General features: G+C 44.8%; 1 protein-coding gene across 16 annotated transcripts in view; it reads left to right on the top strand.

Annotated features, from left to right (window-relative positions):
• Window positions 1-23647, top strand: part of PLEKHM3 (pleckstrin homology domain containing M3) — a 553542-nt gene that overhangs the window by 50590 nt on the left and 479305 nt on the right. For all 16 annotated transcript variants that reach the window (XM_069733722.1, XM_069733726.1, XM_069733725.1 and 13 more), the window contains one exon: window positions 14057-14707. In XM_069733722.1, the coding sequence (XP_069589823.1) occupies window positions 14146-14707 (562 nt within the window). In that variant the 5' untranslated portion in view covers window positions 14057-14145. The remainder of the gene's footprint in view (window positions 1-14056; window positions 14708-23647) is intronic.

The following is a 23647-nucleotide window of genomic DNA, read 5'->3' as shown; positions in this document are numbered from 1 at the left end:
TAGGACACTAGCTGCCGGGCAAGCAAGCTCCTGCAATGCATATTCTGCCAATTCTGGCCATGTGTCTAATTTTGATGCCCAGTAATCAAATGGGAATGACGGTTGAGGGAGAACATCGATAAGGGATGAAAAATAGTTTGTAACCATACTGGACAAATGTTGTCTCCTGTCACTTTGAATTGATGCTGCAGTACCTGTCCTGTCTGCGGTCATAGCAAAATCACTCCACAACCTGGTCAGAAAACCCCTCTGGCCAACGCCACTTCTGATTTCTGCCCCTCTTTATCAGGACAGAGGGAGTCACCTTTTGTAATAGCGTATCCTTTTTTTTATTTTAGGTAATACTTTATCACTTGGCGGTCCCCTATCCTTTGTAATTGCATATTTTATTGTATTAATCAGGCGATATGTATTGGACCTAGGCTATCATAGTATGGGAAGTTTATGTGATCGTTGTAAATTGATATTTTCCAAGAAAACGTTTAAAATTTAAATCTATTACGGGCGTCACTGCAATGTATTGTAAAGGCGTCTCCTTTTTAATGTACAACGCCTACCTGGCTAGAGCAAGACGCTGCGACGGCCCCTATGATCGTTGCTGGCGTCGTTGCTTTTGGTGTCAAACACAACGATACACGCCAATCGAACGACAAAATAAAGTTCTGAACTTTCAGCGCCGACTAGCGACATCACAGCGGGATCCAGATCGCTGCTGCGTGTCAAACACAACGATATCGCTAACGAGGACGCTGTTACGTCACAGATCGTTGTCGTTCTCGTTGTAAAATCGTCTAGTGTGACGGTACCTTAACTCCTCTGGTCTGCTGGCCCCTGCAGCTCGTGTGAGAACGATCACGGGCGCTGTGTGCAGGGAATGCCAGAAGCAAACGGTCAACAAGAGTTGATTGTTTGGTTGCTAATATTAGTTCCAAGTTCTCATGTGGCATTATATTTTGCAATTTGCGTTTATAGCGAGGATCAAGGAGGCAGGCCAACCAGTAATCGTCATCGTTCATCATTTTAGTTATGCGTGTGTCCCTTTTGAGGATACGTAAGGCATAATCCGCCATGTGGGCCAAAGTTCCAGTTCTCAAATCTGCGGTTGCGCTTGGTTGAGGGGCAGTTTCAGGCAAATCCACGTCACTTGTGTCCCTCCAAAAACCAGAACCCGGCCTTGCCGCGCCACCAAATTCCAGTGGCCCCGGAAAAGCTTCCTCATTAAATATATAATCATCCCCATCATCCTCCTCGTCCTCCTCCTCCTCTTCGCCCGCTAACTCGTCCTGTACACTGCCCTGGCCAGACAATGGCTGACTGTCATCAAGGCTTTCCTCTTCCTCAGCTGCAGACGCCTGATCCTTTATGTTCGTCAAACTTTGCATCAGCAGACGCATTAGGGGGATGCTCATGCTTATTATGGCGTTGTCTGCACTAACCAGCCGTGTGCATTCCTCAAAACACTGAAGGACTTGACACATGTTTTGAATCTTCGACCACTGCACACCTGACAACTCCATGTCTGCCATCCTACTGCCTGCCCGTGTATGTGTATCCTCCCACAAAAACATAACAGCCCGTCTCTGAAGCATGTGCAGTGTTGAGTTCCACCTTGTTGCAACGTCTATGATTAGGCGATGCTGGGGAAGGTTCAAAGAACGCTGATAGGTCTGCATACGGCTGGAGTGTACGGGCGAACGGCGGATGTGTGAGCAAAGTCCACGCACTTTGAGGAGCAGGTCGGATAACCCCGAATAACTTTTCAGGAAGCACTGCACCACCAGGTTTAAGGTGTGAGCCAGGCAAGGAATGTGTTTCAGTTGGGAAAGGGAGATGGCAGCCATGAAATTCCTTCCGTTATCACTCACTACCTTGCCTGCCTCAAGATCTACAGTGCCCAGCCACGACTGCGTTTCTTTCTGCAAGAACTCGGACAGAACTTCCGCGGTGTGTCTGTTGTCGCCCAAACACTTCATAGCCAATACAGCCTGCTGACGTTTGCCAGTAGCTGCCCCATAATGGGAGACCTGGTGTGCAACAGTGGCAGCTGCGGATGGAGTGGTTGTGCGACTGCGGTCTGTGGACGAGCTCTCGCTTCTGCAGGAGGACGAAGAGGAGGAGGAGGGGGTGCGAACGGCTACAGCCAACTGTTTCCTAGACCGTGGGCTAGGCAGAACTGTCCCAAACTTGCTGTCCCCTGTGGACCCTGCATCCACAACATTCACCCAGTGTGCCGTGATGGACACGTAACGTCCCTGGCCATGCCTACTGGTCCATGCATCTGTTGTCAGGTGCACCTTTGTGCTCACAGATTGCCTGAGTGCATGGACGATGCGCTCTTTAACATGCTGGTGGAGGGCTGGGATGGCTTTTCTGGAAAAAAAGTGTCGACTGGGTAGCTCGTAGCGTGGTACAGCGTAGTCCATCAGGGCTTTGAAAGCTTCGCTTTCAACTAACCGGTAGGGCATCATCTCTAACGAGATTAGTCTAGCTATGTGGGCGTTCAAACCCTGTGTACGCGGATGCGAGGCTAAGTACTTCCTTTTTCTAACCATAGTCTCATGTAGGGTGAGCTGGACTGGAGAGCTGGAGATCGTGGAACTAGCGGGGGTGCCGGTGGACATGGCAGACTGAGAGACGGTGGGAGATGGTATTGTTGCCGCCAGTGCCCTAGATGCAGTGTTTCCTACTACGAAACTGGTGATTCCCTGACCCTGACTGCTTTGGCCTGGCAAAGAAACCTGCACAGATACTGCAGGTGGTGCGGAAAATGGTGGCCCTACACTGCCGGAAGGGATGTTGCGTTGCTGACTAGCTTCATTGGCCGAGGGTGCTACAACCTTAAGGGACGTTTGGTAGTTAGTCCAGGCTTGCAAATGCATGGTGGTTAAATGTCTATGCATGCAACTTGTATTGAGACTTTTCAGATTCTGTCCTCTGCTTAAGGTAGTTGAACATTTTTGACAGATGACTTTGCGCTGATCAATTGGATGTTGTTTAAAAAAATGCCAGACTGCACTCTTTCTAGCATCGGATACCTTTTCAGGCATTGCAGACTGAGCTTTAACCGGATGGCCACGCTGTCCTCCAACAGGTTTTGGCTTTGCCACGCGTTTTGGGCAAGATACGGGCCCGGCAGATGGAACCTGTTGCGATGTTGATGCCTGCTGCGGCCCCTCCTCCTCCGCTTCAGAACTGCTGCCGCCTGCACCCCGTTCCCCCAATGGCTGCCAATCGGGGTCAAGAACTGGGTCATCTATTACCTCTTCTTGTAGCTCGTGTGCAACTTCGTCTGTGTCACCGTGTCGGTCGGTGGTATAGCGTTCGTGATGGGGCAACATAGTCTCATCAGGGTCTGATTCTTGATCATTACCCTGCGAGGGCAATGTTGTGGTCTGAGTCAAAGGACCAGCATAGTAGTCTGGCTGTGGCTGTGCATCAGTGCACTCCATGTCAGATTCAACTTGTAATGGGCATGGACTGTTAACTGCTTCACTTTCTAAGCCAGGGACGGTATGTGTAAAGAGCTCCATGGAGTAACCCGTTGTGTCGCCTGCTGCATTCTTCTCTGTTGTTGTTTTTGCTGAAGAGGAAAAGGAAGCGACTTGTCCCTGACCGTGAACATCCACTAACGACGCGCTGCTTTGACATTTACCAGTTTCACGAGAGGAGGCAAAAGAGCTAGAGGCTGAGTCAGCAAGATAAGCCAAAACTTGCTCTTGCTGCTCCGGCTTTAAAAGCGGTTTTCCTACTCCCAGAAAAGGGAGCGTTCGAGGCCTTGTGTAGCCAGACGACGAACCTGGCTCCACAGCTCCAGACTTAGGTGCAATATTTTTTTTCCCACGACCAGCTGATGCTCCACCACTACCACTACCCTCATTACCAGCTGACAATGAACGCCCCCGGCCACGACCTCTTCCACCAGACTTCCTCATTGTTTTAAAAACTTAACCAAACTAACGGTATTTGTTGCTGTCACACAACTTACACGGTGAGCTATAACTTCAGTATGATTTAGCTACCCCTTTACAGGTGAGTGAGACCACAACGAAAATCAGGCACAATGTTACACACTCTGTTGTTGGTGGCAACAAATGAGAGAGATGCCACACACGCAGGACTGTCACTGAAGCACAAATGTAAATATTAATCTCCCACTGATTTGATTTTTTTTTTTTTTCAGGGAGACTTTAGGAAAAAAAAAATAGAATAAAATGATTTTTTCAGGAAGAATTTAGAAACCAAATAAAATAAAATGATTTTTTCAGGGAGAATTTAGAAAACAAATAAAACAAAAAAAGGCTTTCTATGGCCCACTGAGTGAGAGATGACGCACACAGGAGTCAGGAGTGGCACACAAGCCCAGAGGCCAATATTTATCTCCCACTGATTGATGTAGTGATTTTTTCAGGTAGATTTTGGAACCCAAATCAAGCTAAAAAAATAATAGGCTTTCTATGGCCCACAATTGGAGAGAGAGAGAGAGATGGCACACCCAGGAGTCAAGACTGGCACACAAGCAGAAAGGGCAATATTAATCTCCCACTGATTTGTTTTTTTTTGTTTTATTTCAGGGAGACTTTAGAAAAAAAAAATAGTAAAAAAAAAAAATGATTTTTTCAGGAAGAATTTAGAAACCAAATAAAATAAAAATGATTTTTTCAGGGAGAATTTATAAAACAAATAAAACAAAAAATAGGCTTTCTATGGCCCACTGAGTGAGAGATGACGCACACAGGAGTCAGGAGTGGCACACAAGCCCAGAGGCCAATATTTATCTCCCACTGATTGATTTATTGATTTTTTTCAGGTAGAATTTAGAACCCAAATCAACCAAAAAAATAAATAGGCTTTCTATGGCCCACTATTTGTGAGAGAGATGGCACGCTCAGGACTGGCACACAAGCCCAGAGGCCAATATTAATCTCCCACTTTTTATTTTTTTTCAGGGAAAATTTATAAACCCAATAAAAAAATAATAAATAGGCTTTCTATGGCCCACTATCTGAGAGAGAGAGATGGCACGCTTAGGACTGGCACACAAGCCCAAAGGCCAATATTAATCTCCCTTTTTTTTTTCAGGGAGAATTTATAAAACCAAAAAAAAAAAAATAAATAGGCTTTCTATGGCCCACTATTTGTGAGAGAGATGGCACGCTCAGGACTGGCACACAAGCCCAGAGGCCAATATTAATCTCCCACTTTTTTTTTTTTTGTTCCAGGGAAAATTTATAAACCCAATAAAAAAAATAATAAATAGGCTTTCTATGGCCCACTATCTGAGAGAGAGAGATGGCACGCTTAGGACTGGCACACAAGCCCAAAGGCCAATATTAATCTCCCACTGATTGATTTATTGATTTTCTCAGGTAGAATTTAGAACCCAAATAAAGCAAAAAAAAAAAAAAATAGGCTTTCTATGGCCCACTGAGTGAGTGATGATGCGCACAGGAGTCAGGAGTGGCACACAAGCCCTGAGGCCAATATTTTTCTCCCACTGATTGATGTAGTGATTTTTTCAGGTAGATTTTAGAACCCAAATCAAGCAAAAAAATAAATAGGCTTTCTATGGCCCACTGACTGAGAGATGGCACACACAGGAGTCAGGAGTGGCACACAAGCCCTGAGGCCAATATTTTTCTCCCACTGATTGATGGTAGTGATTTTTTCAGGTAGATTTTATAACCCAAATCAAGCAAAAAAATAAATAGGCTTTCTATGGCCCACTGAGTGAGAGATGGCACACACAGGGATGGCACTCTAGCAGAAATGTCAATCTTAATCTCCCACAAAAAAAAAAAAAAAAACAGGGAGTGTCCAACAATTACTATCTCCCTGCAGTAATCTCAGCCAGGTATGGCAGGCAGCAATAAGGAGTGGACTGATGCACAAATTAAATAAAAAGTGTGGACAAACCAAAAAGATAGCTGTGCAGAAAGGAAGGAACAAGAGGATTTGTGCTTTGAAAAAAGCAGTTGGTTTGCACAGCGGCGTACACACAGCAATGCAGCTATCAGGGAGCCTTCTAGGGCAGCCCAATGAGCTACAGCGCTGAGGGGAAAAAAAAAAAAATGTAGCTTCCACTGTCCCTGCACACCGAAGGTGGTGTTGGGCAGTGGAAATCGCTACAGCACAAGCGGTTTGGTGGTTAATGGACCCTGCCTAACGCTATCCCTGCTTCTGACGAAGCGGCAGCAACCTCTCCCTAAGGTCAGATCAGCAGCAGTAACATGGCGGTCGGCGGGAACGCCACTTTATAGCCCCTGTGACGCCGCAGACAGCAAGCCAATCACTGCAATGCCCTTCTCTAAGATGGTGGGGACCAGGACCTATGTCATCACGCTGCCCACACTCTGCGTTTACCTTTATTGGCTGAGAAATGGCGCTTTTCGCGTCATTGAAACGCGACTTTGGCGCGAAAGTCGCGTACCGCATGGCCGACCCCGCACAGGGGTCATGAAACCCGACTTTGCTAAAAGTCGGCGACTTTTGAAAATGAACGACCCATTTCGCTCAACCCTAGTTTCTACCATTACTACCTCTTGTGGTCTGGCATTCCCCATTCTGACTGCTCTAACTGTAAAGAACCCTTTACTATTTGGTTGCCGGAGTCACTTTTCTTCTGCTCGGTATGAGTGCCCTCTAGCCCCCTAGTCCTCAGTATGGTCATTGGAAGGAATAAGTCATGTGCCAGTCCTCTGTGCTGACCACACATATATCTACTATATAAAGCTGAATGTGTGTGTGTGTGTGTGTGTGTGTGTATGTCCGGGATTGGCATCTGCACCGTCGCAGCTACAGCCAAAAAATTTTGCACAGTCACACGTCTGGACCCCGAGAGCGTCATAGGCTATATTGTGAGGCGAAATTTTAACCCCGCGCGTTCCAATTCACCAAACAATTTTGCCCCTATCTACATAATGGGGAAAAAAGTGAAAGGAAAAGTGTTGGAGGCGTCGCAGCTACAGAAACAAAATTTTGCACAGTCACACGTCTGGACCCTGAGAGCGTCATAGGCTACGTTGTGAGGTGAAATTTTAACTCCGCGCTTTCCAATTCACCAAACTATTTTTCCCCTATCTACATAATGGGGAAAAGTGAAGGGAAAAGTGTTGGAGGCAAATTGACAGCTGCCAGATGTGAACAAGGGGGACTTAAAGAGTGAGAGCAATGGCGCCAAAGAGTATATACCGTATAGTTGCTAAGGTGGGACCCCGACATGGGATACTCACCACACACGGGGATATGAACACACACACAAAATGCGCCACACACTACCACGTGCTTGAACACATATACCACCCTCAGCACACATTTCACCACACATACACCAACCTCGCCACATAAAAGTCGAAACACAAAAGTCGCCGCTCAAAACTCACCACGCGCAAAACTCGCCACATGCAAAAAATAGGCTCACGCAAAACTCGCCACAAGTGCAAAACTCACCTCATGGAAAACTCGCCACACGCAAAACTTGCACATGCGGAAAAATTGCCACATGCACAAAATTTGCAACACATGCAAAAGTTGCCTCACACAAAACTTGCACATACTCAAAAGGCACCAGACCTAAAACTCACCACGCGCAAAACTCGCCATGCGCAAAACTTGCTGCACACAACTTGCTACACTAACCTGTCACATGCAACTCGACACACAAAAAGTTGCTACACGCATGTTGCCACACAAAACTCATCTCACAAAAGTCGCTACATGCATGTCGCCACACACAACTCAACACACACAACTTGACAAACGAAACTCGCCCTAAAACACACACAAGTCTGGTATTAGCCTTCAAAAATAAAAATCTGATTAATAAGCAGACAAACTACAAGAGCAACAAATGTACCATATAGGAAATACGGCAGCTGTCAGTCACATAACCTGTCTATTATGTGTATGTGTGAGCTAACATATACTGCCAGGGGGAGGGCTTCCTGTTGGCTCGGGATTTATCAGGCTGCCAATTTATCTTACAAATACTGAGGTAAAAATACTGAGCAAATAACGTGTTAACGAGGTCTAATACAGGAGATCACACAGGTATATACTATATACAGGGGAGATGACACACAGATATATACTATATACAGGAGAGATGACACACAGGTATATACTATATAAAGGAGGAGATGACATACAGGTACATACTATATACAGGAGGAGATGACATACAGGTATATACTATATACAGGAGGAGATGACACACAGGTATATACTATATACAGGAGCAGATTTCCTACAGGTATATACTATATACAGGAGGAGATGACATACAGGTATATGCTATATATAGAAGATGACATACAGGTATATACTATATACAGGAGGAGATGACGCACAGATATATACTATATACAGGGGAGATGACACACAGGTATATACTATATACAGCAGGAGATGACATACAGGTATATACTATATATAGGAGGAGATGACATACAGGTATATACTATATTTAGGAGGAGATGACATACAGGTATATACTATATATAGGAGGAGATGACATACAGGTATATACTATATACAGGGGAGATGACACACAGCAGGTATATACTATATACAGGGGAGATGACATACAGGTATATACTATATACAGGAGATGACATACAGGTGTATACTATATATAAGGGAGATGACAAACATGTATATACTGAGGTGAAAATGAGAGGTGTGAGGTGAAAATGAAAAGGTGTGAGTGCAAAATGAGAGGAGTGAGGGAAAATAGTGTAGTGATCGGAAAATGACAGATGTGAGGTCAAAATGACAAGTGTTAGGCGGGAATGAGAGGAGTGAGGGAGAAAATGAGAGGTGTGAGGGAGAAAATGAGAGATGTGAGGGGGAAAATTAAAGATGTGATTGGGAAAATGAGAGGCGTGATGGGAAAATAAGAGAAGTGACGTGCTATAACTAACCACAGATATTTACTATGCCCAGGCAACGCCGGGCTCTTCAGCTAGTTTATACATAAAAATGAGATCCCTTCTGAGGTGTCTTTTTTTCTAAAGCCCAACTTCTAGCAAGCCCACTAAAAACCCAACCAGCCTTGCTAAAAGCCCAACTTTTCCAACCTCTCATCATGTGAGAGGCTTCAATCCCTTGTAATAACCTAGTTGTCTGCCTTTGGACTGATTCTAACTTCTGAATGTCCTTTTTAAAATGTGGAGCCCAAAACTGCGGCTGCTGCTTGACATTGAGTAATGCTGCACAGTAAAGAGAATACCCAGTCTTTCTCCTGTTCTGTAGTCCCGAGTATACTTCCATTTAATGTATATGTAGCAATATGATGACTCTTTATTTCCTGTCATTTAGCCAATTCCTTACTTATCTGCATATAGTTTCCCCAGTCCTTGTTTCTGTAGCTTCAGTATAAGGCTGTTATGTGGTACAGTATAAAATGCCTTTGTAAAGTCCAGAAAATCACGTCAGCCGCATTACCAGCATCCAGATTTGCACTTACCTCCTCATAGAAACCCAACATGTTGGTTAGACATGACTTATTCTTCATAAATCCAACCCTGTGTTGTTCCCACAGCTTCCTATATACAATATGATTTCTCCAAGAGCCCTCTGTATACAGTATGATATTCCTACAGTCCCTTATGGACAGTTTGATGACCCCCACAGTGCTCTATATACAGTATGATTTCCCCCGCTAGGTCGGTTTCTATGGATTTCCCTGTAGGAGAGTCCAGCTGACTAGGTGCTGTTGCCAAAATATGTTCCAATAAGGATCATTGTAACATGTATTCTTACCAGTAGCACCTAGTCAAAACTATATCATTTAAAGTAAAAAAAAAAGTAAATCATAGTACTACTCTTATTGTACCTTGATCAAAAGCTCTCAACACAATGTGATGCTCCCCAGAGACTGTGATGTTCCCACATAACCCCTCACACAGTATGATGTCCCCACATAACCCCTCGCACAGTAGGATGTTCCCACATTACACAGCAAGATGTCCCCACACAGCACCTTATGCAGTATGATGTTCCCACTTAGCCCATTACACAGTATGATGTCCCCACACAGCACCTTATGCCGTATGATGTTACCACTTAGCCCATTACACAGTATGATGTCCCAACACAGCACCTTATGCAGTATGATGTTCCCACTTAGCCCATTACACAGTATGATGTCCCCACACAGCACCTTATGCAGTATGATGTTCCCACTTAGCCCATTACACAGTATGATGTCCCAACACAGCACCTTATGCAATATGATGTTCCCACTTAGCCCATTACACAGTATGATGTCCCCACACAGCACCTTATGCAGTATGATGTTCCCACTTAGCCCATTACACAGTATGATGTCCCCACCCAGCACCTTATGCAGTATGATGTTCCCACTTAGCCCATTGCACAGTATGATGTCCCCACACAGCACCTTATGCCGTATGATGTTCCCACTTAGCCCATTACACAGTATGATGTCCCCACCCAGCACCTTATGCAGTATGATGTTCCCACTTAGCCCATTACACAGTATGATGTCCCCACCCAGCACCTTATGCAGTATGATGTTCCCAGTTAGCCCATTGCACAGTATGATGTCCCCACACAGCACCTTATGCAGTATGATGTTCCCACTTAGCCCATTACACAGTATGATGTCCCCACACAGCACCTTATGCAGTATGATGTTCCCACTTAGCCCATTACAAAGTATGATGTCCCCACCCAGCACCTTATGCAGTATGATGTTCCCACTTAGCCCATTGCACAGTATGATGTCCCCACACAGCACCTTATGCCGTATGATGTTCCCACTTAGCCCATTACACAGTATGATGTCCCCACCCAGCACCTTATGCAGTATGATGTTCCCACTTAGCCCATTACACAGTATGATGTCCCCACCCAGCACCTTATGCAGTATGATGATCCCACTTAGCCCATTGCACAGTATGATGTCCCCACACAGCACCTTATGCAGTATGATGTTCCCACTTAGCCCATTACACAGTATGATGTCCCAACACAGCACCTTATGCAGTATGATGTTCCCACTTAGCCCATTACACAGTATGATGTCCCCACACAGCACCTTATGCAGTATGATGTTCCCACTTAGCCCATTACATAGTATGATGTCCCCACCCAGCACCTTATGCAGTATGATGTTCCCACTTAGCCCATTACACAGTATGATGTCCCAACACAGCACCTTATGCAGTATGATGTTCCCACTTAGCCCATTACGCAGTATGATGTCCGCACACAGCACCTTATGCAGTATGATGTTCCCACTTAGCCCATTACGCAGTATGATGTCCCCACCCAGCACCTTATGCAGTATGATGTTCCCACTTAGCCCATTACACAGTATGATGTCCCAACACAGCACCTTATGCAGTATGATGTTCCCACTTAGCCCATTACGCAGTATGATGTCCGCACACAGCACCTTATGCAGTATGATGTTCCCACTTAGCCCATTACGCAGTATGATGTCCCAACACAGCACCTTATGCAGTATGATGTTCCCACTTAGCCCATTACACAGTATGATGTCCCAACACAGCACCTTATGCAGTATGATGTTCCCACTTAGCCCATTACACATTATGATGTCCCCACACAGCACCTTATGCAGTATGATGTTCCCACTTAGCCCATTACACAGTATAATGTCCCCACACAGCACCTTATGCAGTATGATGTTCCCACTTAGCCCATTACACAGTATGATGTCCCCACACAGCACCTTATGCAGTAGGATGTTCCCACTTAGCCCATTACACAGTATAATGTCCCCACACAGCACCTTATGCAGTATGATGTTCCCACTTAGCCCATTACACAGTATGATGTCCCAACACAGCACCTTATGCAGTATGATGTTCCCACTTAGCCCATTACACAGTATGATGTCCCAACACAGCACCTTATGCCGTATGATGTTACCACTTAGCCCATTACACATTATGATGTCCCAACACAGCACCTTATGCAGTATGATGTTCCCACTTAGCCCATTACACAGTATAATGTCCCCACACAGCACCTTATGCAGTATGATGTTCCCACTTAGCCCATTACACAGTATGATGTCCCCACACAGCACCTTATGCAGTATGATGTTCCCACTTAGCCCATTACACAGTATGATGTCCCCACACAGCACCTTATGCAGTATGATGTTCCCACTTAGCCCATTACACAGTATGATGTCCCCACACAGCACCTTATGCAGTAGGATGTTCCCACTTAGCCCATTACACAGTATAATGTCCCCACACAGCACCTTATGCAGTATGATGTTCCCACTTAGCCCATTACACAGTATGATGTCCCCACACAGCACCTTATGCAGTATGATGTCCCCACACAGCACCTTATGCAGTATGATGTCCGCACACAGCACCTTATGCAGTATGATGTCCCCACAGTTTTACATTCACTACCATCTGGATGTAGATACCGGTAAAATTTAGATACCAGGTGGAGGATGTCTGTGTGGTGCAGGACATCACTGTTTCAAGCTGTCCTGGTCTGCAGGCCGGATAGGAACAGCCAAAGGGCCGGATGTTGCCTGTAGGTTGTGCTTTTTCGAGGCCTGGTCTAAAGTTTGCTGCTACTGTACTTGGTAAAGGGACTCACTTCAGCATGACGAGGTTCTTACCATGAAAAGCATATTATTTTGGTATCTATAGTCCACAGGGATAAAGCTTCTGCTCTGCACATCTGGTAGTTGGTTATCTCCAATAAAAACAATAGGATTGTGCATGTTCTTGAAATCCAAGATGGAGTGTGAATAAGGGCGGGATCTCACACAGCGAGATACGGCCGAGTCTGGCAGGTTAAAACCAAGCTCTGGCACCGGCACTCGAGCGGAGCGTGCAGGCGCATAGCAATACATGGAGCCACACTCTCCGTTCCGGACTGCCGCTGCCAGAGCTTGGTTTTAACCTGCCAGACTCGGCCGTATCTCGCTGTAGTGTGACTCCGGCCTTATAGTGCCAGTCACAGGACGTCCCTACCTGGTGTCAGACACAACCTTTCCTCACTAGTTATACGTCAGTGCCTCATCCGCAGCCTCACATGTTTTGAAATAATAATACAATGGGAATGTAAAATAATCCCCCAAGTCCTCATAAGATGGCGATAGAAAACTTGAAATCAAAAAGTTTGTAAAAAATAGTATGTGTCGCCATTTTCTGAGACCTATAATGTTTTAATTTCTCAGTCAGTGGAGGCTTGTTGGGGCTTTTTTCATACATGTAGAAATGTTTTTATTTAGAGTACAGATGATATTCTGATTACTTTTTGTTTAATGTTTTTTGGGAGAGGCATTTCTTGTGTGGGAAAATGTTAGTTTGTATTTATTGTAAATATTTTATTTTCTATAATTTAAATGTGGGAAAATGTAGTTTTTGGAGCATTACATTTTTTCATTTTTTACAGTTGAGCGGTGACGATTGTTGGGTAGAGGGCGCGCTGACTACATTCCCCCTCTAAACGCCTCCTCCTAAGTTACTAGATTGCTTAGCCACTGTTACTTGTATCTGGTCCTGGGGGTACCTGAACAGACCAATGCCAGAAGGAGCCCTGCCCTGGGCTACAATAAAATGACGCCAGACTCCATCTGCAGCCGGGGGAATGCCAAGCTCACAGATGAGGCATCCTCGGTACAGGAGGTAGGATGGCCACCATACCCAGGCTCCTATGGCCTGTGGCTGCTGTATTAGCTCAGACACTTACAGAACTGCAACTAAAATAGCGACCCCCAGTGGCTGAGTAGAAAAGTAACAGTTAATTTTAAACAGTCGTAAATCTTTTTTTATCATAAATTACATATAGTAAAAAAATAAATATTGTGACATGTTCCCTTTAAAGTTCTGTGTGAGCATTAGACATTTGTCCCTGGACAACTTTAGGATTTGTGCTTCCTATAGACATTTGGCGCCCAGTAGATCCCAAATAGTACTGAAATGCAGTATAAATGTTAGGATGTGTGGGAGCTCTTGGCATATGTTGTATGTAAGGAATTTACACTGTAACTTATTAGAAATGAATGTGTCGTTTTTTTGTTTTCAAACAGGGTATGAACTTGAGACGACTCCAGTTTCATCTGGTCATAGTTGGCTATCAAGGCTAGTAATGTATGGAGAGTAACTAAATCAGCAAAACATGGAAGCATTGGAAGTGGACGACATCAGTCCAGCACTTGAAGTCACTGAAGACTTCTTCAATTCATTTGATAATTTGGAGCACGTGGGTCATCAGCCAGAAGTCTTTGGCATTCACGAAGTTCCAGAACTCCTGGGAAATGACATTTCTGATAAGATCAAGCAGCATGCCGATGGTCAAAATGCCAACTCACAGCAAAGCATCATTTGGGAGAGGTGTAAAAGTAGCCTGTTTGATGCCAAAGCAAAGAATGGTTTTCACGCCAAAGAACATTTTTCATCAACCAGACGAACATTTTCAGATATATCATCGTTGGCTGGAGAAGAAAAAGACTCTTCCGCGTTTAATTTTTTTACTGCTTGTCATCGCAGACGTGACAGACCTCGTTCAGTTAATGACACAGGAGCCCTCAATGAAGAGATTCCAAAATTTAGACGAGGGCACAACAGATCCCGGTCTGACGTCAGTCATGTGGACTGGAATAGTGTTCGTAAACATGCCCCATTGCAGCGATCATCAAGCCAAGGGGTTCACTTCAGCAGAGACATTGAAGGAAATACTGGTATGGCTTGATTTACTTAATCTGAATTATCCTGGTATGACATAGGGTTAGGATCCACCAGCTCTTAGCTTCACATTCTCTCTCCCTTGTAATAAGAACTTGGAGAAGTTGATCACTATTGTCCCATTAACTGTTTCACAACCAGCGTAGAAAATGTATGTTGCAACTGGCCTCCAGTTTCAGCTCTGTTCTGCGATGTATATTTTCACCAGGCTAATCAACAGCAGGAGCAGGGCTGAATTACTTAGCCTTAGGCTAGGTGCGGAAGACTGTGTGTTCTCTCATCTGAGAAAATCCGATTCTCAAGGAAAAATCTGGGCTGTGCATGGCTCCATAACCTAACATTGGTCCAGGTGTAATCTGATGTTTTGTCGGATTGCACAAAGTACTGTATACGGTTGTGTGCTCCTGCCCTTACTCCTGCCTCATCTGCCTTATTGGTGGATGTGCCAACTGGCACATTAATCCTCTACATGTCTCGATCAAAAGAAGTCATTTTCTCCCAATAGCCATTCTTCCAGTAACGCAGCAAATCCTGGTTAAACTTCTTTACCTGCAGCTTACCACTATATGTGCGAGCAATTAACATTCTGTTGTAGCTGACATGTTCCCTCTAAAGGGTTAAAGTGTTTGAAATGACGCATTAAAGTCTTGTTCTCCATGTAGAAGTGAACCTACATGAATACATTGAGTAGGATTGATTGCCATCAGTGTGGCCAAAGCATAAAGCACAGTGTATTAGCAGCCCTGCTCACCACTGTAAAGACCGCTGGCCAACCTGCAAAAGTGGGCTAAACATCTCCACTCTGTATCCAAAGATCCACATGTAAGGGTATGTTTCCACGATCAATAAACGCTGCCGATTAGACACTGCGTACAGCCGCAGCGGCCAGATGTTACAGCATAGTGGATGGGGTTTCATGAAATCCCATCTCCAGTATGCGTGCAGGGAACACATGCGGAATCACCGGCGTTCAAAAGCCGCCAGCAGTTTGGACAGAGCGGACATGTGCTGCGTTCAAAGCGCTGCCAGTTTCTGCCCATGGAATCATACCCTAACACTGGATATACAGTATAAGCAGCAGGTGGAAACATGAGCTACAAGTAATTTATTCTTGCAAGCCATAATTAAAAAAAAAAGTATTTAAAAAGCTCGAAATATAATGAATATAGATACCGTAATTAAAAGGCCGTGTAAAACCTGTGAGGAGCTGTCCTGCCTGCTGTGAGCTTTCCATGGGTTGCAAGAGATTTTTCATTGTGAAATGAATGAAAAAAACAAAAAAGACCGGGATGGTGTCCAATAATATATGAAATAATGAAATTTATTGAGAATTTACAGCAACATGGGGTAGAGGGGGAACAAAATACCAAAAAAGGGGGGCACTGTACCGGGGGACGATAAGAGTTAATTGCACAAATGGTGTGATAACATGTGAGGATTAAATACAGTATTCAATGACAAATTAATAAAGCCAAATGATTGCTCATATATATCACAATACCACAGTTAAAGTCCAATTACTGCAGTGGTAGTCTAACCGGTGTATTCATGTGTAGGGTTAAATAGATTAATAAAGTGCTGGTACAGACGTACTAATGGCCAAGGTAGCTACTGCATAATCAAATAGAGGACACAAAAGAACACAGTGAGGTCAAAAATACTCATAAGGAGTGGTGGACTCCCTAGTCTTGTAGAATCAAGAGAACAATTACAGAACCAGAAACACATGGGCTACTTGCACAATGAACATGTCTGTAGGAACCTGTTCACACACCACCAAGAAACTTGAAGACACAAAAGAGCACAGTGAGGTCAAAAATACTCTGTTGTAAAAAAAAATCACAGTAATAAGCAAGTGCTAGTCAAAAGATGGAAGAAACAGGGTATTTAGTTGATACGTTTTTTTGCAAAAAAATGTATACTAAGCTGCTCCACCAATCGTTAAGGTATACCCATATAGAGCAGTCCTACCTAATGTATATAATCCCTATCTGATGTATTTAAAAACCTGATCATCTGTATAGTACCTGTATAAGCAGGGTTCAGAGAGGGAATTTTCATGTGGAAATTTGACTAGCACATTTTCATGTGGACATGCTGGATGGAACAGCTTGACCTCACTGTGCTCTTTTGTGTCAGCATGTCCACATGAAAATTCCCTCTCTGAACCCTGCTTATACAGGTACTATACAGATGATCAGGTTTTTAAATATATCAGATAGGGATTATATACATTAGGTAGGACTGCTCTATATGGGTATACCTTGACGATTGGGGGAGCAGCTTAATATACATTTTTTTGCAAAAAAAAGTATCAACTAAATACCCTGTTTATTCCATATTTTGACTAGCACTTGCTTATTACTGTGATTTTTTTACAACAGAGTATTTTTGACCTCACTGTGCTCTTTTGTGTCTTCAAGTTTCTTGGTGGTGAGGGAACAGGTTCCTACAGACATGTTCATTGTGCAAGTAGCCCATGTGTTTCTGGTTCTATAATCCAATAGAGGTACAACATGGTTGTGCGCTACAGACTTGTAATAAGTCACAAATGTGGCCGCATGATAATTACCTGTGAATTACACATGAATACATCGGTCTCTTTTGATTCTTTCGTTCATTTCACAATTGTACTTGCCGAGTTGTCCGTTATATTGTCCATTGGTATACATGGCAGTGATGGTTTAGAATTTCCTTTCTATGTTCCTGAATGAATATATATATATATATATATATATATATAATTATTTTTTGTCATTAAAATGTATACCCTGCCTTGAGATTTTGTGTCTTTAACAGATTTTTCATGTAAACTGCAAGAAGGCTGAAACAAATGATTTAAAATCTGCAGTCACTCATTGGCACAATAGTGTGAAAATGAGATTGTGTCTAGTAAAGTCCTGCAGTGTCTGAGACTTGAAGTGTCTCCCGGCAGTATTTTGATCAGTATTTTGATTCATTACTTGAAGACCAGTGGCATAGCCGCAAGGTCTCAATTTTTACCAGGCTACAAAGCCCCAATGTCCTTTTCCCCTCTTCCACCTCTGACTACTACATCACTTGGTCACTTATGTTACGGGAAACATTTCCTTGAAAATAAAAGACCCCTAAATATACATTAAAGCATGGATGGAGGCATGCCTCTCATTGGGGTGAGTTGAGGAATGGGAAAGAATGGGAACCTCTACCCAACTGAAGTGGAAAAGGCCTGTCCATTGAGCTATCTGCCCAGTGAGCCGTTTCCCTAAAGCTGTCCATACACATTAGATAGCTCAGGCCAAGCTATCAATCTGGTGACATCTATCTCTCTTGTCTCCCCTGTATACGGGAATGTCCAAGTTGGCCGAGCTTCTCTATGTTCCCTAGCAGCTTATCTCCCACCAAACAAACGGATCAGGGAACAGTAAGAACAGTTGGGAAAGTCTGGAGGCCCCCATACATACACATTATATGGTGGGCAAAGGTTTTTCTCTCCTCCCTGCTTTGCGTCCCGTGTGGAGGAACTCTAAGGCTATGTTCACACTTTGCGGATTTTGCTGCGGATCCGCAGTGGATTTGACCGCTGCGGATCTGCAGCAGTTTCCCATGAGTTTACAGTACAATGTGAACCTATGGGAAACAAAAAACGCTGTGCACATGCTGCAGAAAAAAACGCGCGGAAAAGCAGCGGATTACATTCCGCAGCATGTCACTTCTTATCTGCGGATTTTCACCTGCTCCAATAGGAAACTGCAGATGAAAATCCGCAGAAGAAACCGCAGTAAAAACCGCGATAAATCCGCGGTAAAAACCGCGACAGGTTTTCACTGCGGATTTTGGAATTCTGCTGCAGAAAAATCCGCAGTGGAATCCGCAAAGTGTGAACTTAGCCTAAGCCTGCACCTCTCTCAAGGCGTCCTGATCCGCTGCAGTGCTGGAGTTCATTCTTCTTGTACGTAACACCATTTGTATAAAAGTAGCCATTGGGCCTCCTTCACCCCCTGTGTTTAAACACGCACGTGAGAAACTGGTACTGATGTTGCCAGTGTTTCCCATCAGTGTGTCTGTTTTTACCATTAGTGTTTTTCATGGATGAATCAATGAATAACGAAATAACAAATCTTCTCCTATACTTGGCAATGGTAAGCAGACGATTGCATCCATGTTCTGTACATGTTTTACACAGACCCATAGTCTTGTATCGGTCCTTGTCATCCGTGCTGCCCCAAAAAACAGACATGTCTCCGTGTTTGCACTGACACACGGTTCATGTAAAAACACAAACATATGGTCCGTGGAAAACATGGACATGGGCATAGCAGCATAGGTTATTATGGGTACATGTGGTAGATATATATATATATATAAATCCCGCGACGCTGATTGGTCCCGGCCAGGCACGACCAATCAGCGACAGGCTTAGTCCAGCCGCGAATTGGCCCCTCCCTACTCTCCTCAAGTCAGTGCCCCCTCCCTACTCCCCTCCAGTCAGTGCCAGTGTGTCACCCCATCCCGGACCAACGTTTTACTATTGATGCTGCCTATGCGTGGGCTGTGTTATATACTGCGTGGGCTGTGTTATATACTGCGTGGGCTGTTATATACTGCGTGGGCTGTTATATACTGCGTGGGCTGTGTTATATACTGCGTGGGCTGTTATATACTGCGTGGGCTGTGTTATATTCTGCGTGGGCTGTGTTATATACTGCGTGGGCTGTGTTATATACTGCGTGGACTGTGTTATATACTGCGTGGGCTGTGTTATATACTGCGTGGGCTGTGTTATATACTGCGTGGGCTGTGTTATATACTGCGTGGGCTGTGTTATATACTGCCTGGCTAATATATACTACGTGGGCTGTGTTATATACTACGTGGGCTGTGTTATATACTGCGTGGGCAGTGTTATATACTGAGTGGGCTGTGTTATATACTACGTGGCCTGTGTTATATATTATGTCGGCTGTGCTATATATTACGTGGGCTGTGTTATATACTACGTGGCTGCTATATACGATGTGGCTGCTATATACTATGTGGCTGTGCTATATACTACTTGGCTGTCTGTGTTACGTGGGCTGTGCAATATACTATGTGGCTGCTATGTACTACGTGGCTGTCCTATATACTACGTGGCTGTCCTATATACTACGTTGCTGTGCTATATACTACGTGGCTGTCTGTGTTATAAACTACGTGGCTGTGCTATATACTACGTGGCTGTGCTAAGTACGACATACATACATACATACATACATACATACATACATGCATACATATTCTAGAATACCCGATGCTTTCGAATCGGGCCACCATCTAGTCCTTGATAAACATGGATAACATATGTACTGGAATCAACGACATGTGAAGGAGGCCCAAGTAACTGCTTGTAAGACAGCTAAGAATAAATCTGCCTTGAACAAGCTATTTGCCCAAGGCAGATTTCAATAAAACCTGGCATGAACTTTTATTTTTGGAGCGAACTACAGCATTGTAGTGGGGCAGTTTGCTCCCTCCAGGCCGGGTCTTGCAAGTGGCCCATGGCCACAGATTCCATTTAGAAACCCTGTAGTAAGTAGTTTGGGTGTGTCAGTGTTTGTTTGCAAGAGGCAGAGCCAGGAGCGCTGCTATCATGAGGCAAGTTGAGCCCCTTGCTTCAGGCGGCAGTCCTCACTGAAAGACAGGAGGCGGAAGAGCCGCAGAGCGGCGGTCAGAACACATGGTGCCGACTCTTCATAATCCCTGACATTTGCTGAGTGTCACTAGTGCGGTGCGCGCTCCCGTGCTCACAACCCACAACCTATTGGCTGCTCTGTGCGCACAGGACCTGTGATGAGGTCCCAGAAGGCGAGGAGTCAGGGGTCACATGATTGGCACCTCCATGGATTGAAGGACTCTGCTGTGCTGGTTGCCATGGTAATCTACCTTATGTGTGGAGTCAGGAGGGGTTTACAGTGTGGATGTAGCAGAGCCGTGTGTGTACGAGGTGTACAGAGCGGAGCTGCATGTGGATGAGGTGCACCGAGCAGAGCCGCGTGTGTATGAGGTGTACGGAGCGGAGCCACGTGTGTATGAGGTGTACGGAGCGGAGCCGCGTGTGTATGAGGTGTACGGAGTGGAGCCGCGTGTGTATGAGGTGTACAGAGCAGAGCTGCGTTTGTATGAGGTGTACGGAGCGGAACCGCGTGTGTTTGGAGCGGAGCCGTGGCGTGTGTACGAGGTGTATGGAGCGGAGCCGCGGCATGTGTACAAGGTGTACGGAGCGGAGCCGGGTGTGTATTAGGTGTACGGAGCGGAGCTGGGTGTGTATTAGGTTACGGAGCGGAGCTGCATGTGTATGAGGTGTATGGAGCGGTGCAGCGTGTGTACGGAGCGGAGCCGCGTGTGTACGGAGCAGAGCCGTGTGTGCAAGGTGTACGGAGCGCAGCCGCGTGTGTAGGAGTAGCTGTGTGTGGCCATTACATGGTACGCAGTATCATGTGTGGCCATTAAACAGTATTGAGCACTGTGTGTGGCCATTATACAGTATGGAGCATCATGTGTGGCCATTATACAGTATGGAGCATCATGTGGGGCCATTATAAAGTATGGAGCATCATACCAAAAAAGGAACCACACACACAAAAATAATTCAGAAGTAGATGGTAAATATACTAATAATTCAATAAATCCACAAAAAAATAAAATATATAAAGAAAATAAGGTGTGAAGTGTGGTATAACGGAAAGTGGAGACCACTGAGTTACAGAGTAAAACCAAAACCCAGAAATAGGACCTCAAGGAGAGAGAAAGCTACAGACAAGGAATTCATATACATATATCTTTATTTAAATAGCAGTAGGTCAAATTACAGAAAATATATATACTAAAAATATACCCCCAAAAAATAAATACAATTATTTTAAAAAAGAAGGTGCAACGCAAGACAACTAATCAAAGTACAATATATAATTACCGTATATACTCGAGTATAAGCCGAGATTTTCAGCCCATTTTTTTGGGCTGAAAGTCCCCCTCTCGGCTTATACTCGAGTCATATACCAGGAGGTCAGCAGGGGAGGCTGAGCTGGGGCTATGTAATTATACTTACCTGCTCCTGGCGCGGTCCCTGCAGTCCCTGGCTTCCCCGGCGCTACAGATTCTCCCTGTACTGAGTGGTCACATGGCACCGCTCATTACAGAAATGAATATGCGGCTCCACCTCCCATAGGGGTGGAGCCGCATATTCATTGCTGTAAATGAGCGGTGCCATGTGACCACTCAGTACAGGAAGAAGATGCAGCGCCAGGGACTGCAGGGACCGCGCCAGAGCAGGTAAGTATACGGGGAGCGCAGCGCTGCGCGATATTTACCTGCTCCTCGCTCCGGTGCGGCTCCGTCTGCAGCATCTCCTGGCTGTGACGCTCAGGTTAGAGGGCGCGGTGACATAGTCAGTGCGCGCCCTCTGCTGAGCGTCAGTGCTGGAGACGGAGCCGCACGAGGAGCAGGTAAATATTGAAAGCGCTGGCGTCCTGAGTGAAGAGAGGTGAGTATGTCATTTTTTTTTTTTTATTGCAACAGCAGCAGCATTCTATATGGCACAGCTTTATAAGGAGCATCTATGGGGCCATAATCAACGGTGCAGAGCAATATATATGGGGCACAGCTTTATAAGGAGCATCTATGGGGCCATAATCAACGGTGCAGAGCAATATATATGGGGCACAGCTTTATAAGGAGCATCTATGGGGCCATAATCAATGGTGCAGAGCAATATATATGGGGCACAGCTTTATAAGGAGCATCTATGGGGCCATAATCAATGGTGCAGAGCATTATATATGAGGCACAGCTTTATAAAGAGCATCTATGGGGCCATAATCAACAGTGCAGAGCAATATATATGGGGCACAGCTTTATAAAGAGCATCTATGGGGCCATAATCAATGGTGCAGAGCATTATATATGGGACACAGCTTTCTATGGAGCATCCATGGGGCAATAATGAATGGTGCAGAGCATTCTATATGGGGCACAGCTTTCTATGGAGCATCTATGGGGCCATAATGAACGATGCAGAGCATTAAATGTGGCACAGCTCTATATGGATCATCTATGGGGCCATAATGACCGGTATGGAGCATCTATTTTTATTTTTGAAATTCACCGGTAGCTGCTGCATTTTCTACCCTAGGCTTATACTCGAGTCAATAAGTTTTCCCAGTTTTTTGTGGCAAAATTAGGGGGGTCGGCTTATACTCGAGTATATACGGTAATTATATAGAGAAACATAGTGTTTTATATAAGCCATATGTTCGGAATAAAAAACAAACAAATAATTCCAGGGCTTGCAAAATGAGGAGTGAACAAGGATTTCTTGTTAAAAAATGCTAAATATCCAGTGCAAAAACAATTATAAAAGGCTGTATAAAGCAATGCCTAAAAATAGATAAAGTGCACAGGTGCTACAGCAAGAGAAGGGGGAGGAGAAGGGAAGATCTATGGTAAAAAACACAGATATCCCATAAAGTGCTCAAAAAAATTGATTGCAAACCAGTAATAGCAATGTGGTTAATCACAAAACAAGCACTATATAAGGGCAGTGCCTAAGAGGTAAATAAAGTGCATTAGTGCCACGGCAAAAAAAAAAAAAAAGGAGGGGGGAGTACCTGTGTGAGTGCGTGAAACACAGATATCCAAAACGTAACGCAAAACCTAAGATGTCAATATAATTATAGTTAATCCGAACAAACAGGGTACCTTGGAGAGTAAGTGTCTGCGTGCACACGCCCCCTGACGCGCGTTTCGGTAAAGATTCCTTTGTCAGGGGGAATGGAGGATAGTGTGTAACGCCGACTATATATAGAGGAACAACACCTGATGATCAAACGCGGCCCGGGCATGCTCGGCGCATGCGCCGTCAGGAGGTCCAGGAAGTCCTGGGGCGCCACGTCACGTGACCGGACGCACGGCATTGT

The sequence above is a fragment of the Ranitomeya imitator genome, chromosome 7 (assembly GCF_032444005.1).
Source record: "Ranitomeya imitator isolate aRanImi1 chromosome 7, aRanImi1.pri, whole genome shotgun sequence".
NCBI lineage: Eukaryota > Metazoa > Chordata > Amphibia > Anura > Dendrobatidae > Ranitomeya > Ranitomeya imitator.
The sequence above is the reverse complement of the archived record's forward strand: the minus strand, read 5'-3'. Positions and strand labels throughout refer to the sequence as shown.